The sequence below is a fragment of the Oryx dammah genome, unplaced genomic scaffold, assembly GCF_014754425.2.
Source record: "Oryx dammah isolate SB20612 unplaced genomic scaffold, SCBI_Odam_1.1 HiC_scaffold_9, whole genome shotgun sequence".
Classification (NCBI taxonomy): Eukaryota; Metazoa; Chordata; class Mammalia; order Artiodactyla; family Bovidae; genus Oryx; species Oryx dammah.
This window is the reverse complement of record NW_024070193.1, coordinates 31,924,891-31,939,864: the sequence shown is the minus strand read 5'-3', so window position 1 is coordinate 31,939,864 and position 14,974 is coordinate 31,924,891. Positions and strand designations below refer to the sequence as shown.

The following is a 14,974-nucleotide window of genomic DNA, read 5'->3' as shown; positions in this document are numbered from 1 at the left end:
CCTTTTCCCTTTGAGGACCGTAAGTTTGTCTTCCAAGTTTGTGACTCCGTTTGTGTTTTGATAGGCTATGTGTCGTTCTCTGACTTCATTTGCTTAGTGTGATCATCTCCAGGTCCATCCATTTTGCTAGAAAAGGTATCAGTTCAGTTTTTTCTCAATCACCAAGTCATATTCTATTGTATAATGTGCCGTATCTTGTTTATCCATTCGTCCGTCAGTGCATCTTTTGGTGGCTTCCATGTAAACCATTGGGGTGCATTTGTCTTTAATAGGTAGTTCTTCAGTTATCTGGCAATCAAAATGTTGATGAAAATGGAATAGAAATGATTTTAAAGTAGGTTTTTATCAAAATCATACTGATTGATTATAGATTTCACACTGCTTACGTTACTGGCACTCGGCCAAATGAGTTTTTTTTTTTTAAACACATCACACCTCCATCTCTCACATTCCTTATGAGTCTTCCTAGTTCCTACTTGAGTACTCTTAGCACATCATGCTGTTTTTTTCCCCAAGACATCAGTTCCAGACTTTTCACTTTCCTGGGTTCTTAAATGGAGCCCTCAATTCTAGATGCGTGTTACAGAGTCATGCTTCTGAGACTATCAGTGGTGAAAGTCCAGGATGACCAGGTTAGGTTTTTTTTTTTTTTTAGCATGTCACTGACCAGTATATGTGATTCTACCAAAGCAAGACTCTATATAGCTCACCCCTTGCCTCTTCAGTTCAATAATACCCAGTCTTATGCCTAGACAAGTCTGAAAATCTTATCCTTGGCCATCAGGACAGTGTCTCAGCACTATAAAAGATTCCACCCTGCCCTCAGTTTCTGCACTTACCTCATCATGACCCCAAGGCATACTTCACGTCCTATTAGAATGAAGCCCAGCAGAGCTCTGGTACCTTTTGATCTTTCTGAAGAGCTGTTCCTCTTGGTGGTTGATCACTCAATTGAAAACTATATTATGATTTTTACTCTGGTAGAAGAAGAATCACAGTGTTTGCTGTTTTTCTTAGTTGCTTCCTAAAACCTCTCCAGGTACCTTTCTCCCTGCTTTGGTTGCACATGTACTTGTTCCAGAACCAGCTGGTTTCTACCATGAAGCCCAGGCTCAGGGGCTGCACTGGTGCATCTGGACCCGAAATCCCCCAGATTTCCACTACCTCTTGTGGTGATTTAGTCATGTCTGACTCTTCTAGGATCCCATGGACTGTAGCCCGCCAGGCTCCTCTGTCCATGGGATTCTCCAGGCAAGAATACAGGAGTGGATTGCCATTTCCTTCTCCAGGGGATCTTCCCGATCCAGGGATTGAACCCACGTCTCCTGCATTGGCAAGTGGGTTCTTTACCACTGAACCACCAGGGAAGCCCACACTACCTGTTCAGTTCAGTTCAGTTGCTCAGTCGTGTCCGACTCTTTGTGACCCCATGAATTGCAGCACGCCAGGCCTCGCTGTCCATCACCAACTCCTGGAGTTCACTCAGACTCACACATCCATCGAGTTGGTGATGCCATCCAGCTGTCTCATCCTCTGTCGTCCCCTTCTCCTCCTGCCCCCAATCCCTCCCAGCATCAAACTCTTCCAATGAGTCAACTCTTCGCATGAGGTGGCCAAAGTACTGGAGTTTCAGCTTTAGCATCATTCCTTCCAAAGAAATCCCAGGGCTGATCTCCTTCAGAATGGACTGGTTGGATCTCCTTGCAGTCCAAGGGACTCTCAATAGTCTTCTCTAACACCACAGTTCCTATTAGGAAGCGCTAAAACAGAGCAAGTCTTGCCTTCGTCTGTCCCCCAATGAAGTGTGACGTGAGGTGGAGACTTGAGCATGCGGTTGAAATGTGAGGATGCTGTGAGACCACTGTGAGGGTGATGTGCACATAGGCGATTCCATAGTATCTGTAAAGAATGCGCCCTTGCGGTTGAACGTCTGCTGCCTCTGTGATTGCCTAGCCTTTTCCTCAAAACACAAGGAAAGATAATAGGGTTTCATTTCTGGGTAATATACCAGATTGCTAAAGCTTTAATGAGGAAGTCACTGAATTAATTAACATGTCAATATTCAGAAAATAAAATTATCTTATTGGGGGTGGGAGGACGTGAGAAACACACACAGTTGGCTACAAACAACTGCTGTGACTCCGGGTAAGAAACCGCCTGCACACAATCATCATCCTTACTGTTTTCTGTAGACTTTGTCTGGGCCAGGTGATGTGCTGAGAGCTTGGAGGTCTTGTCTCAGTCACTCTTCACCCGGTCCAGGTGGCAGGATGACATGCACCAGTGAGGAAACAGGCTTTGATATAGTCACAAGCCCATAAAACCCAATGATGAACCTGCTAGAAAGAGCTGGAATCTGCCCTCAGAGCCCCAACTCGTCAGCAGCACCTTATCCTCAACATGAGCCATAAAGACTGCTGAAGGTATCAAGCAGAGTTTGGCAGTCTTCATTTAAAAGTTGCTCAAGGCTTCCCAGGATGCTGAAATAAAATCCAAGTTCCCCACACTGGCCTGGCTGCCCCTTTATGTGACCACCCTCAGGGCACCTGTCTTTTCCTTGCTCACAGGGCCTTAGCACCTCCAGTTCTTCCACCTAGAAACTGTCCGTGGTATTGGGCACCCAGGGAGGGGGTTCAGGAGTGTCTGTACATAACTGCTTTGAGCTTCACCACAGAAACAACCCTATCCTCACCACCATCTAAGAAGAGCCAGGAGCGAGGAAATAGTCCCAGAGACAGGCCCCATCTCGGAGCCCCTCCTGGTTAGTAAGCAGCTAGCAGTAAACACCAGACTAGGGGATCTGCCTGGAAACTTACTAGCAGGTGGCCCTTTGCACAGGCCTGTACTTGGGTGCTGCGGAGTCTCGCCTGGGTGGTTGGCAGTGTGGGTAGAAGGGGAGACGGGACCTGGGAACGCTTTCAGAGAACCAGGCCTCTTGCTCCCAAGGCTCCAGATGTTTTCAAAGTTCTGACTTCATTCCGAAGCACAGTGTAATTGTCAAATACAGTGGCGCTCTCTGTGCCCATGTGTCTCGCATTTGGGCTCGCTTCACTTTTATCTTATTTAATTTGTTGTAATAGCGTCTGAAACTAATTTCTCGACTGTAAATATCACAGCTGTTGTGGAAAGCATTAATTGCATGCTATCACGTTACCCTCCTTCCTTGGATCAATTTATGTGTAATCTGTTTGCAAGTTCTATTACTGCACATATTAAGGGAACGCAACGTGAAATAATCTAACCAAACACATTGGAAACATTTGTACTGAAATGGCTGGATGGTTTGGAAATATTCTTGTTGGTGGCAGACATTGAAAGAATGCTTTTGAAAAGGCCGACCCCAGAAGTCTCGATGCTGAGTGAAATATGGATAATTTTTCTTCGGTGGGATCAATAAAATAACTATTTTCAAAATGACTTTATATTGACTGAAAGGTCAGAAATGCCCTGGGCATTGATCTCTTGCCTATAATCACCTTTTGTTTAGTAAGTTAACCGCTCTGCCCAGAGCAAATGCAAAGAAATCCAGTTCATCATTTAAACAAAATGTTTTTTAAAACATCTGATGTCCTCCCAGCCATCACTGCCTGTTGGGAGTCTCACAGGGAATGCCCTTTTCTTTGTCTAGGAAGTGGATCTCTACAGAATGAACAGCCAGGACAAGCTGGGCCTCACGGTGTGCTACCGGACAGATGATGAAGACGACATTGGCATCTATATAAGCGAGGTATTGAGGCACGTTTTTAATAACTATTGTAGCAGGACAGAGAGGCTGTATTCTATCCTTTTAATGTGTTAAGCAGCTCTGGCTTGAGATGTCTTTAGAAAGACACAGGCAGATTTCTTTGTCCCCTTTATCACACTCCATGGAACTACCCTACATAGGGGTTAAGTTCTAATGTCAACGCATAAGGCAAAATTATCCTTCAGAAGCCTGCAAATTGGCCATAAAATGGAGCCGTTTACTTGGTTTTGTGTATTCAAGCCCGAGGGAAAAGCAGGTTCCCGTTTCCCATCTCCAGTTCACTGAATGGGATGGGGGAGGAAGTCATTTACACTTTTTCAAGTATTTCTGTTATCATCTTCCCAGAGAAGCCAGTGCAAAGCAGATGATTTCAATATGGGTATCTCACCTTGCAGCCCATCTTTAGTAGCACACAAGCCCCATTCTATCAGGAAATAAAATCCATCTCGATGGGCTGAACCAAGGGATGTGACTACTAGGCTTTCTACCCATCCCGTTGAGTAGACTTCATCTACTAAGCTTAAGCTGGCCCACCATTACTGCATTTGGGGGTGTCTCTAAAATGCAATCTCACTTGTCTCAAAATTTCCTTTCCAAAATTTAATATACACATTTGGCAAAATATGAAAACATGGCTGCTAGACCACATAATGAAAGGTATCCCTTCACCTGTATGCCAGCTCACTTTTGCTTTTCCTTCCTGGGTATGGAACAACTGTTACCTGTGCCTCTCCATCCCCCCAGGAGAGGAGGGCTGCGGGGCAAGAGTCCAGGACCACGGCCTGGAAAGGGCTTGGAAACGTATCAGTCCATGTTTGTGTCTCCCTGCACAACACTGAGTCTTGTTTATTTCTCTGTAAAACAGAAACAGAGGGATGAGCATGATGCCATGTTAGACAGAGGCAGACTTTGGGCAGTGCTCTTGTTTATTTTCGCACATGTCTGAGTTACCCACTGAGTGCCGTGTGTTTCAGATCGACCCTAACAGCATCGCGGCCAAAGATGGGCGCATCCGAGAAGGAGACCGCATTATCCAGGTAGGTCAGCGTCCTCTGTTCATTCACTGAAGAACAGACTGCCTCAGATAATAGCTTTAGGGTTGAAAATGCAGAAGTTAACAAATAGCTGTCACTATCGCAAAACCAGATGTGTGGTGAGACAGACCAGTTAAATTAGGGCCGAAGTACCAGCTCTGGAAAACACCAGGACACAGGGCATGATGGGGCCCGAGACAAACTGGAGAGAGGCTGCCCCATCTAAACAGGCAGGCCGCCCCCGCGCCTGACACCATACAAGTCAGCTCATCTCATTTCCTGTCCTTCTCTTTGGACCAAAGACAACACAGGCCAAATCAGGTCAACAGTTCTTGTGACCCCAAATACTACTCATTGTAGCTTTCTCCGAAGGATTCATTTTGGGCCAAGCATTTCAACTTGACACAGTCTTTTAAACTTTCTGACTCAGCAGGTAACTACTATATAGAATGGCTTTTAAGAGTAATTTATCTGTAAACCATATCTGTTGCTCTTTGGAGTTGAAATGAGACCATCTGAATATAGAGACACAGATGTAGAGAACACATACATGGATTTCAAGGGGGAAGGGGAGGATGGGAGAAGTTGAGCCTGGGATTGACATATATATATACCCTATTGATACTATATATAAAGTAGAAAACTAATAAGAACCTACTGTAGAGCACAGGGAACTGGATTTAATGCCCTGTGGTGACCTAAATGGGAGGGGATATACATATGTGCACTGCTGAGCCCCTTTGCTGTGCAGTAGAAGCTAACACATTATAAAGCAACTCTATTGCAATAAAAATTAATATAAAATAAATCATGTATTCCTCTTGTAGCTAGTCTGTTTTTAATTGTTAAAAAAATTAAAATACAGATAACATCTTTTGTTGATGTATGGTTGCTTTAAAATGTGTTCCTTTATGGTTTATTATAGGATACTGAATACAGTTCCCTGTGCTATACAGTAGGACCCTGTTATTTTAGCCATTCTCTATATATGTATCATGTACACAAACTTCTACAACCCATTCCTCTCCTTTCTCCTAGCCAAATAGCAGTCTATTCCTGCATCTCTGAATCTGTTTCTGCTTTATAAATAGCTTCATTTGTGTCATATTTTAGATACCACATAGCAGCTATCATATGGTATTCGTGTCTCTCTCTCTGACCTACTTCACTGAGTACGATAATATCTATTAATAGCTGCATCCGTGTTGCTGCAGATGGCTTATTTCATTCTTTTTATGGCTGAGTAATATTCCATTGTGTGTAAGTACCACCTCTTTATCAGTTTATCTGTCGGAGACTTTTATTGGCATTTATTGTGTTCATTTCTACTGTACACCAAAGTGACCTAGCTACACGGATACATAGATCCCGTGTGTCACCACAGGGCACTGAGTCTTCTGTGCTGTACAGTAGGTACTCATTCGTTTTCTATCTATGCATAGTATCAATAGTGTACACATGTCAATCCCAAGTCATCCCACCCCACCCCTTCCCCTCTTGGTGTCCCTTCATTGTTCTCTACATCTGCTCTGCTACTGTACTGCAGGTAAGTTCATCTCTACCATTTTTCCAATTTCCACAGGCATGCACTAACATATATTTGTTTTTCTCACTTACTCTGTATCACCGTCTCTAGGTCCATCTGTGTCTCTCCAAATGACACAATTTCTTTCCTTCTTACGGCTGAGACATACTCCATGTACTATGTTCCACATCTTTATTCACTCCTCTGCTGCTGGACAATAAGTTGCTTCCAGTCCTAGCTATTGTAAAGAGTGCTGCTATGAACATTGGGACACATGTATCTTTTTGCATTAGTGTTTGGTCTGAATATATGCCCAGGATTGGGATTTCTGGATCATATGGTAGTTCTATTACGCCCTTTTTAAAATCTCACAGAAATTGAGATTGTTTTCTTATGGGTAGAAGGCTTACCTTGTACTTCTGCTCATTCCGGTCTTCTCATTTAAAATCCACTGTGTTTATCTCTATCACTATATACCTCAGTATGAGTAATTTTCATTTCTGTTTCCACTGCTTATTCTACACTTCCCTGGACGTCAACCCAACTTTTATTCCTAAAGGGGCTGAATCCTCAGTAGTAACTGCTTTTTCCATTGCTTTCGTTTTCCACAAGCATCTACCACTGGGTATGGAAACACTGAGTTCCTTACCTGCCCTCTCTGCCTTCACTGTGCTGCAACAAGTGTTAACCAAGATCGATGACGCCCTTTGCTGTTATAAGGCATAAGATGGAAGGCTCAGATGGAAGGCTCAATCTTCCAGCTTGTAAGTGGGACCACTGCTGGGTCCCCTGGAGCTGAGACCTCCAGACCAGCAGAGCTCAAAGGTGACCGGACAGGAAGCAAAAATCCTGCAAGAGAGGGATCAGGTGTGATGGTGAGATTGTATAATACTGTTGTATATATATTATATATATACAACAAGTATTGTATAATACTGTTTATATGTGTAACCTAGAAAAATGGTACAGATGAACTTATCTGACTTTGTCCCACCTAAAGAAGTTGGTGTCAAACTTGGAACACAAAACACCCTAAATAATAACCATCATATTCACATCAGACCCATTGCTTCTTTTGTTCCATATTTTTCAAAACCATCTGTAGTCATGCTTCAGTATATTCCACTTATACTCCTTCCTGAATATATTTAATTGTCTCATTAAATTGCTTAGACGTTTTCCCTCTTCACAACACTGTGATTTCTCTCAGTGTGGCCTTCTGGAGTCCCAGTTACTCCTATTCACACAGCCTCATCTCGTGAACTACTCCTATGGAGGCTGTCTCCTATAGCAGAGACAGTGCATCAGACTGAACAAGGCCTTTCCTTGTGGAAACCAGCATTCTTTTCAACCTACCTGGAAGTTCTCTGTTCCAGCTGTGCTTGGGCAATGGATGCAGGCTTGAAACAAATCTAATCATGCTACCATCCACCCCTCCACCTTTTTCTTTGTAGATTAATGGGATAGAGGTACAGAACCGTGAAGAGGCTGTAGCTCTGCTAACCAGTGAAGAAAACAAGAACTTCTCATTGCTAATTGCCAGGCCTGAACTCCAGGTAAGGCGGCTTCCAGCACGTAGTCTGTAGTTTTAAAATCACTAACGGAGTTCCTGCCCTGCAGAAAATATATTGAATCAGAACTTGAAGGTACCCTGTGCCCCAAAAAGGTAATCTGACTTCCAATCTATCTCTTGCTTTGGCCTTTTAAGGATGTAGCTATCCACCTTGGCATTTACACTGCATGCCCAGAAGCTTCATTAATGCAGGAAGTGTAATGAAGGAAAAGAGGAAGAAACATAATGGCATGGAAAAACACAGCCAGGGTCAGGGCCATCAAAATGTTTCACTGTCCAAGACCCTGACCAGTTTCTGTGTGGGTCTCATTTACAGTGGCGGAGTGTAAGAAACATACAGCATGATGACTATAGTTAGCAACACTTCAGTGACTACTGGAAATTTGCTAGGAGTAAAGTTCAGGTATTCTCATCACACACAGTAAAGCAGTAACTGTGAGGTGATATGTTAATTGACTGTAGTCATTATTCCACTATGCACGTGCACATCAAATCATCACGATGTGCATCTTATCCATAATACGGTTTCTATTAAAAAGCAAAAGAAACATTACCAAGCAGACTTTTTCTTAAAGGGCCAAGTAAGAAATATGACTGGCTTTGGGGGTTGTATGTGGTCTGTGGTGCAGCTGCAGGCCAGATCTGTAGATCTCAGACCCCTGACTAGTCTGCTCTTTATAAGCAAGAGAGACAAGAGCCTGATAAAGGTGACAGGCCCTTGCCCAAGACTAAGAGGTAGTTAACAGACCTACCTTTGTTTATCAGAAAGAACTCAGTCCCAAACTGCCCCTGCTTTCTCCTTGGGGCCTGCTAAAATTTGGGTGTGGGCCTCCCAGCAGGAGAGGAGCCAGGGCTGTGGCTCTCTGATCCCCTAACTCAGTGGCCTTCTTCACTGAAAGTAGCTGAGGTGCATGAAGGCACTTAACCCTGCAACAGTAAAACAGCAGGCCACAGCCTCGCCCTAGATGTGTGGTGTCGGGTGGAGGGGGTCTTTACCTTGAGGATGGGGTCAGTGACTGTCAGGGAGCCAGACAGGCAGACTGCATTGGGAGGACTCCTGGAGGAAGCCTAGAAATGTGATTCCCCAGGGCAATGTCCTTTCCTAAAAATAAAATAGAAGCAAAAAGGGCCTCTTCTGAAGCCTGTGTGGGTGGCTGCCTCTCCCCAGCTGGACGAGGGTTGGCTGGATGACGACAGGAACGACTTTCTGGATGACCTGCACATGGACATGCTGGAGGAGCAGCACCACCAGGCCATGCAGTTCACAGCCAGCGTCCTGCAGCAGGTACGCTGCCTGCCCCTCCCTCCCCATCCCTCCCCACCCCATGATGCTTAGGATCCTGAGAAACCCACCAGCTGGCGAAAGAAAATAAGTGCTTCTTCTGTTCGCCCACCAGTGAAAAGCAAGCTGATATCCTCCCAGACCAAGAGAGTGCTGCTGGGCTTAGAAAGCAAAGCAGTAATGCCAAGGTACCACTGACCTTCTGATACTTGTTTGGAAAACACATGTGCCAAAATAAAGAGCAGATCAGAGCAAGCAAGTCACATTTTTGAAAGGAAAGCAATTCCCTCTGTTACCCTCAGCTGCTCGGCGCCCTTTCCCCTCCCTCCCCTGCCACCACTCCAGTGCCTTAGGCACTCAAGGATGTCCTCTGTGCCTCCTGCTGCCTGGTAAGAGGTACTAGAAGAGCTGCAGTCATTCACTAGGTCAAGTGATCGTCCTTTCCCAGATGGAGGTGAAGCGGCTCCCCTAGGGGAACTTCAAGCTAACTACCCCAGCAACCCAAGTCCCTCCTCCTGCCGGAAAAGTGGCACCCCTCCCTCCAGCCTCCCTCCCCGTGACCAAGTGTTCTTGTTTTCTGTCGTGTAGAAGAAGCACGAGGAAGACGGGGGAACCACAGACACGGCCACCATCCTGTCCAACCAGCATGAGAAAGACAGCGGCGTGGGCCGGACAGACGAGAGCACGCGCAACGACGAGAGCTCGGAGCAGGAGAACAACGGCGACGATGCCCCCGCAGCCTCCCCGCCGCTGGCCGGGCAGAGGAAGCTCACTTGCAGCCAGGACACCCTGGGCAGCGGCGACCTGCCCTTCAGTAACGAGTCCTTCATCTCCGCCGACTGCGCCGACGCCGACTATCTGGGCATCCCCGTGGACGAGTGCGAGCGCTTCCGCGAGCTGCTGGAGCTCAAGTGCCAGGTGAAGAGTGCCGGCCCCTACGGCCTCTACTACCCCGGCAGCACCCTGGACGCCAGCAAGAGCGACCCCGAGAGCGTGGACAAGGAGCTGGAGCTGCTCAACGAGGAGCTGCGCAGCATCGAGCTGGAGTGCCTCAGCATCGTGCGCGCGCACAAAATGCAGCAGCTCAAGGAGCAGTTCCGCGAGCCCTGGATGCTGCACAACAGCGGCTTCCGCAACTACAACACCAGCGTGGACGTGCGCAGGCGCGAGCTCGCCGACATCACCGAGCTGCCCGAGAAGTCCGACAAAGACAGCTCGAGCGCCTACAACACCGGCGAGAGCTGCCGCAGCACCCCACTCACCTTGGAGATGTCCCCCGACAACTCCCTGCGGAGGGCGGCCGAGGGTGAAGGTGCCGCGGAAGCTTACGGGCCGTCCCCCAAGAACCTGCTCTCCATCACAGAAGATTCCGAGGGGGGCTCCCCGAACTACAGCCCTTCCCCTAAGGAGCTGGATCCCAGCCCGGCTCCGGAGAACAAAGAGAGGAAGCCCAGCGAAGACGGTGGTGGCAGCAGCGGGAGCCCCACCCCCGGCGCGAATCTGGGAGGCTCATACCTGCCGCCCTTCCCGCACTCGCCCTACAAGCACGCCCACATCCCCGCGCACGCGCAGCACTACCAGAGCTACATGCAGCTGATCCAGCAGAAGTCGGCCGTCGAGTACGCGCAGAGCCAGATGAGCCTGGTGAGCATGTGCAAGGACCTGAACTCAGCCAACCAGTCGGAGCCGAGGATGGAGTGGAAGGTGAAGATCCGCAGCGACGGCACGCGCTACATCACCAAGCGGCCGGTGCGGGATCGCCTGCTGCGGGAGCGTGCGCTCAAGATCCGCGAGGAGCGCAGCGGCATGACCACGGACGACGATGCAGTGAGCGAGCTGAAGATGGGGCGTTACTGGAGCAAGGAGGAGAGGAAGCAGCACGTGGTGAGGGCCAAGGAGCAGAGGCGGCGGCGCGAGCTCATGATGCAGAGCCGGCTCGACTGCCTGAAGGAGCAGCAGGCGGCCGACGACAGGAAGGAGATGAACATCCTCGAGCTCAGCCACAGAAAGATGATGAAGAAGAGGAACAGAAAGATACTTGATAACTGGATGACAATCCAAGAACTCTTAACCCACGGTGCCAAATCGCCAGACGGCACTAGAGTATACAATTCCTTCCTCTCGGTGACCACTGTATAATTTCCACTTCTGCATCATGTACATAAAAGAGAACACTACCATTGGGGTAGCAATTCCTGCCTCGTTCAATGCGGCAAGTTTTTGTATATAAGATAGATCGCAACATCATGTTTATAGTCCAAATTAGCAAGCCCTACCACTCTGGGTGTCTTAGCTCTATTTTAAGTGGAGAAAAACCACCGTTAACTACTATCCTGGAAGGCAATATTAACCAAACAGCTTTTTTTTCCAAACAGCAAGGATACTTTTTTACTCGTTACCTTTTACATAAAGTTTTTAAATTTCAAAAAGATCTTTTACTAAGCATACCTTCACAGAATAATTTGTTTAAACTATATTCATATAAGAAAGTTAAACACGCTTTTTTCCTTTTCTGCTAAAAACACAGATATGACTGCCGGTATGTATTTTAACGGAGCTCTATTTTATAATGTTACTTTGCTGAATGTGTTTCATAGGAGTGACCATTAATATATTATTTAGGTCAAAGCTTCAACTCAAACCCACCAAACTCTGTGGTTAACTATATATAACGCACATAACCAAACCAGCGGTGTTTAGAACTGGGATACACATTTAAACATTTTTCTGGTTAAAGTTCCGAAGAGAGTGTAAACGTTTTAACAGAAGGCAAAATATAATGCAACTTTGTGGGAGTTTACAGCATGTTTGCAAATACTACAACTCATTGGAGGACTTTGCATGTACAGGAAAGTTGTGGATGGAGAAGGTTTGTGGAATTTTAAGTGCTCATTGTAGTAAAAACCTTTGCTTTGTAGATTCAAAGGGAGACTTTTACAAGCAAATTCACAGAATCATGATTAGTTATAAACAATTAAGTAAATGAAGTTAAAATAAATTATTATTTTCTATGTTTTGAAGTGTTCCTCATTTTGCAGTGGTGCCTATGAAATAAAAGCCTTTTTTGCAGTGTTTCCTTCATTGTCTTACCTGATGCTTTAGAAGAATTTGAGTGTTTCAGATCATCCAATACCTTCATCCTGCCTGGAATCCAAAGACAGATGTACAATCAAAGTCTGTTAGAAAAAAAAAAAGGACTCAAACACTCACCATTTAATCTAGCTTGCTGTCTTTTCTTGCAGAAAGCCTCAACTTGACTAAAGTCTACCCTACAGACTTGGAACGAGCAAGTGTATCAACCAACATGATGTTTACAATTTCTCTGAAATTTCTTTGGTTACCAACCATTACTGCCTGTCAGTAATATCTAACATCTCTGAGATGATGGATTTCTAAGACACATCTGCAAAACCTATAATATTTCCATCGAGTAACAAGGTACACCAAAGTAGGTGGGCTTCAAAACTGGCATCTTTCAGATTCCAACAACCCACAGGAGTCTACATAATGAATTTGCTACAAACTGTTCCCTGATTACAACATTCACACAAGTTTCAGCTATAATACCTCCTGAAAAGACACATACATGAACGAATGAATGAGATTATAAAGCATATCATTTTCACTTGCCTTGATGCCAGATAATTTCTCACTGAAACTTGGATTGAAGTATCCAGGTGTTTAGGTGTCTGAGACTTAGATTCCTTCAACACACCCTGTTTGAACTAAAATTCCTCCCTTGCAGTCAGAAAAGACTAGTGGTCATACTTCCATTAGAACAACCTAATGAAGATAAGACACTGATACCTTAATGGGGAGGAATAAATATATCTGTTCATTACCTCTGCAAGACCAGGCATTGCAAAGATCATTACCCCTGCTACGTGAGTTTTTGCAAAAGGTGAACTATTAGCACCATGGTTTTCAATACTCTCCAAGGTCAAGTTCCAACAGATTGGATCTTTGGCTCCAGGTCTCTAACCTCACATCTGTCCTCACTAGTCCACGTGTTACCAAGACCCAGAACAGTCAGATGGATTACAAGTTGCTGTGAGACATATACAGGTTGTGTGTAAGAGTTAAGTGCATGGGTTTCTCTGGGGAAATAGCTTTACCTGCCTCATGCGTTCTCATTAAAGATCAGAGTGTTATATATTGGCACAAAGAGGGCAGACTTCTGATTCTCCATAACAGCCACTCCCCCTGGATGGGTGACTCAACTTTATTCCTAAAATATAAGTGGAAAGAAATGAGAATTTATTGATTATCCAGTGCTATACCTTTCAACACAGTAGCCACTAGCTACAGCTGGCTATTAAACACATGAAAATATGGTTAGTCTAAACCGAACTGTTCTGAGAAAATGGCTTTCAAAGACTTAGTACTAAAAAAAAGACAAAATATTTCAGTAGTTCTTTGCATGTTGAAATGATAATACTTCACATATCTTGGATTAAATAATTTCACCTTTTTACTTTTTCAGGTGGTTACTAAAAACATTTAAATCACAGGTGTGACTCAACACTTATTTCTATTGGCCAGCACCAATACCAGAGAAGGCAATGGCACCCCACTCCAGTACTCTTGCCTGGAAAATCCCATGGACAGAGGAGCCTGGTAGGCTGCAGTCCATGGGGTCTCGAAGAGTCAGACATGACTGAGTGACTTCACTCACTTTTCACTTTCATGCATTGGAGAAGGAAATGGCAACCCACTCCAGTGTTCTTGCCTGGAGAATCCCAGGGACGGCGGAGCCTGGTGGGCTGCCGTTGATGGGGTCGTACAGAGTCGGAGGCGACTGAAGCGACTTAGCAGCAGCACCACCAATATAGACCATCAGGCATGTATGTCCAAAACACGTGACCTCTCCAAATTCACAGGCCAGTTCTGCCAGGCAGATGGCCTTGTCAACAGTTCAGATTAAGAACGGTGTCCAGATGAGTGTAGGGCTGTGATCTAAGTTTGTACCGCCTGATACCCAACCCAACCCCTCTGCCTCCACCAGCTTCTCAAGAAGTAATTCTAAGTCTCTGGGTTGTGCTACTCCTTGTAGCCTAGTCAACATCATGATAAAAGGAACTGCTTCAAAGTGACACACATTTCACTCGGTTCCCCCTGGAGTTTTAAGTGACAAAATATTCTAACACCACTGGCAAAAACATATGACATAAAAATCTAGGAACTGGAGGCACTAATTAAGCTTTTCATCTTTTAAATGAAAACAGGATGCCCTAAAAAGCAAGAACCACAAATGTGATGCGGCAGGACTATACCCTGCCAGGGGAAAGCTAGTTAGAGAACTAATGAGGATTATAAACTAAACTTTGAAAGTTAACCAAATACATTATCTAGTTGGAGTCTAAGAGTAGGCTACAGGTTACTTGTTAGCAAAATTGCCCAAAACCAAAGTAAACAGTTCTGCCAGAAGCAACCACAACTCCCACTTTTATTTCAGCTTCCCAATTGTTTTAAGTGCATTAAGATTTCTGCAGAGCATCAGCTAATTAAAAAGAAATCACTAAAACAGAGATAAGATGCAAGAATTCTCATGGCTACTGCTGTACTCTTCAATTTTGATTAAACATGAATTCCCTAAAGCAGTCAGAAAACAAAGTGTCGTTCTTTGAGTCTTGTTCAGATGGGTTTTCCTGCTTACGTGATCCATTTTCCTTAGCTTCCAGTTTGAACTAATCCTGAAAGGGCAGGGGCCATGGGGCCGTGTGCTCTGCCTGTAGCCTAGTACTGCCTTTCAATGGCACAAAGCTGACCTCAGTGAACTCAGCATCTTTTTAAAATGAAAAATGAGAAATTAATG

At 45.3% G+C, this 14,974-nt stretch overlaps 1 protein-coding gene across 3 annotated transcripts in view; it reads left to right on the top strand.

The window, feature by feature from the left end:
- Positions 1-12,233, top strand: part of PDZRN3 (PDZ domain containing ring finger 3) — a 271,041-nt gene extending 258,808 nt beyond the window's left edge. For all 3 annotated transcript variants that reach the window (XM_040246381.1, XM_040246383.1, XM_040246382.1), the window contains 5 exons: positions 3,629-3,727; positions 4,720-4,782; positions 7,759-7,860; positions 9,046-9,162; positions 9,748-12,233. In XM_040246381.1, coding sequence (XP_040102315.1) covers positions 3,629-3,727; positions 4,720-4,782; positions 7,759-7,860; positions 9,046-9,162; positions 9,748-11,298 — 1,932 coding nt within the window. In that variant the 3' untranslated portion in view covers positions 11,299-12,233. The remainder of the gene's footprint in view (positions 1-3,628; positions 3,728-4,719; positions 4,783-7,758; positions 7,861-9,045; positions 9,163-9,747) is intronic.
- Positions 12,234-14,974: the final 2,741 nt, after the last annotated feature.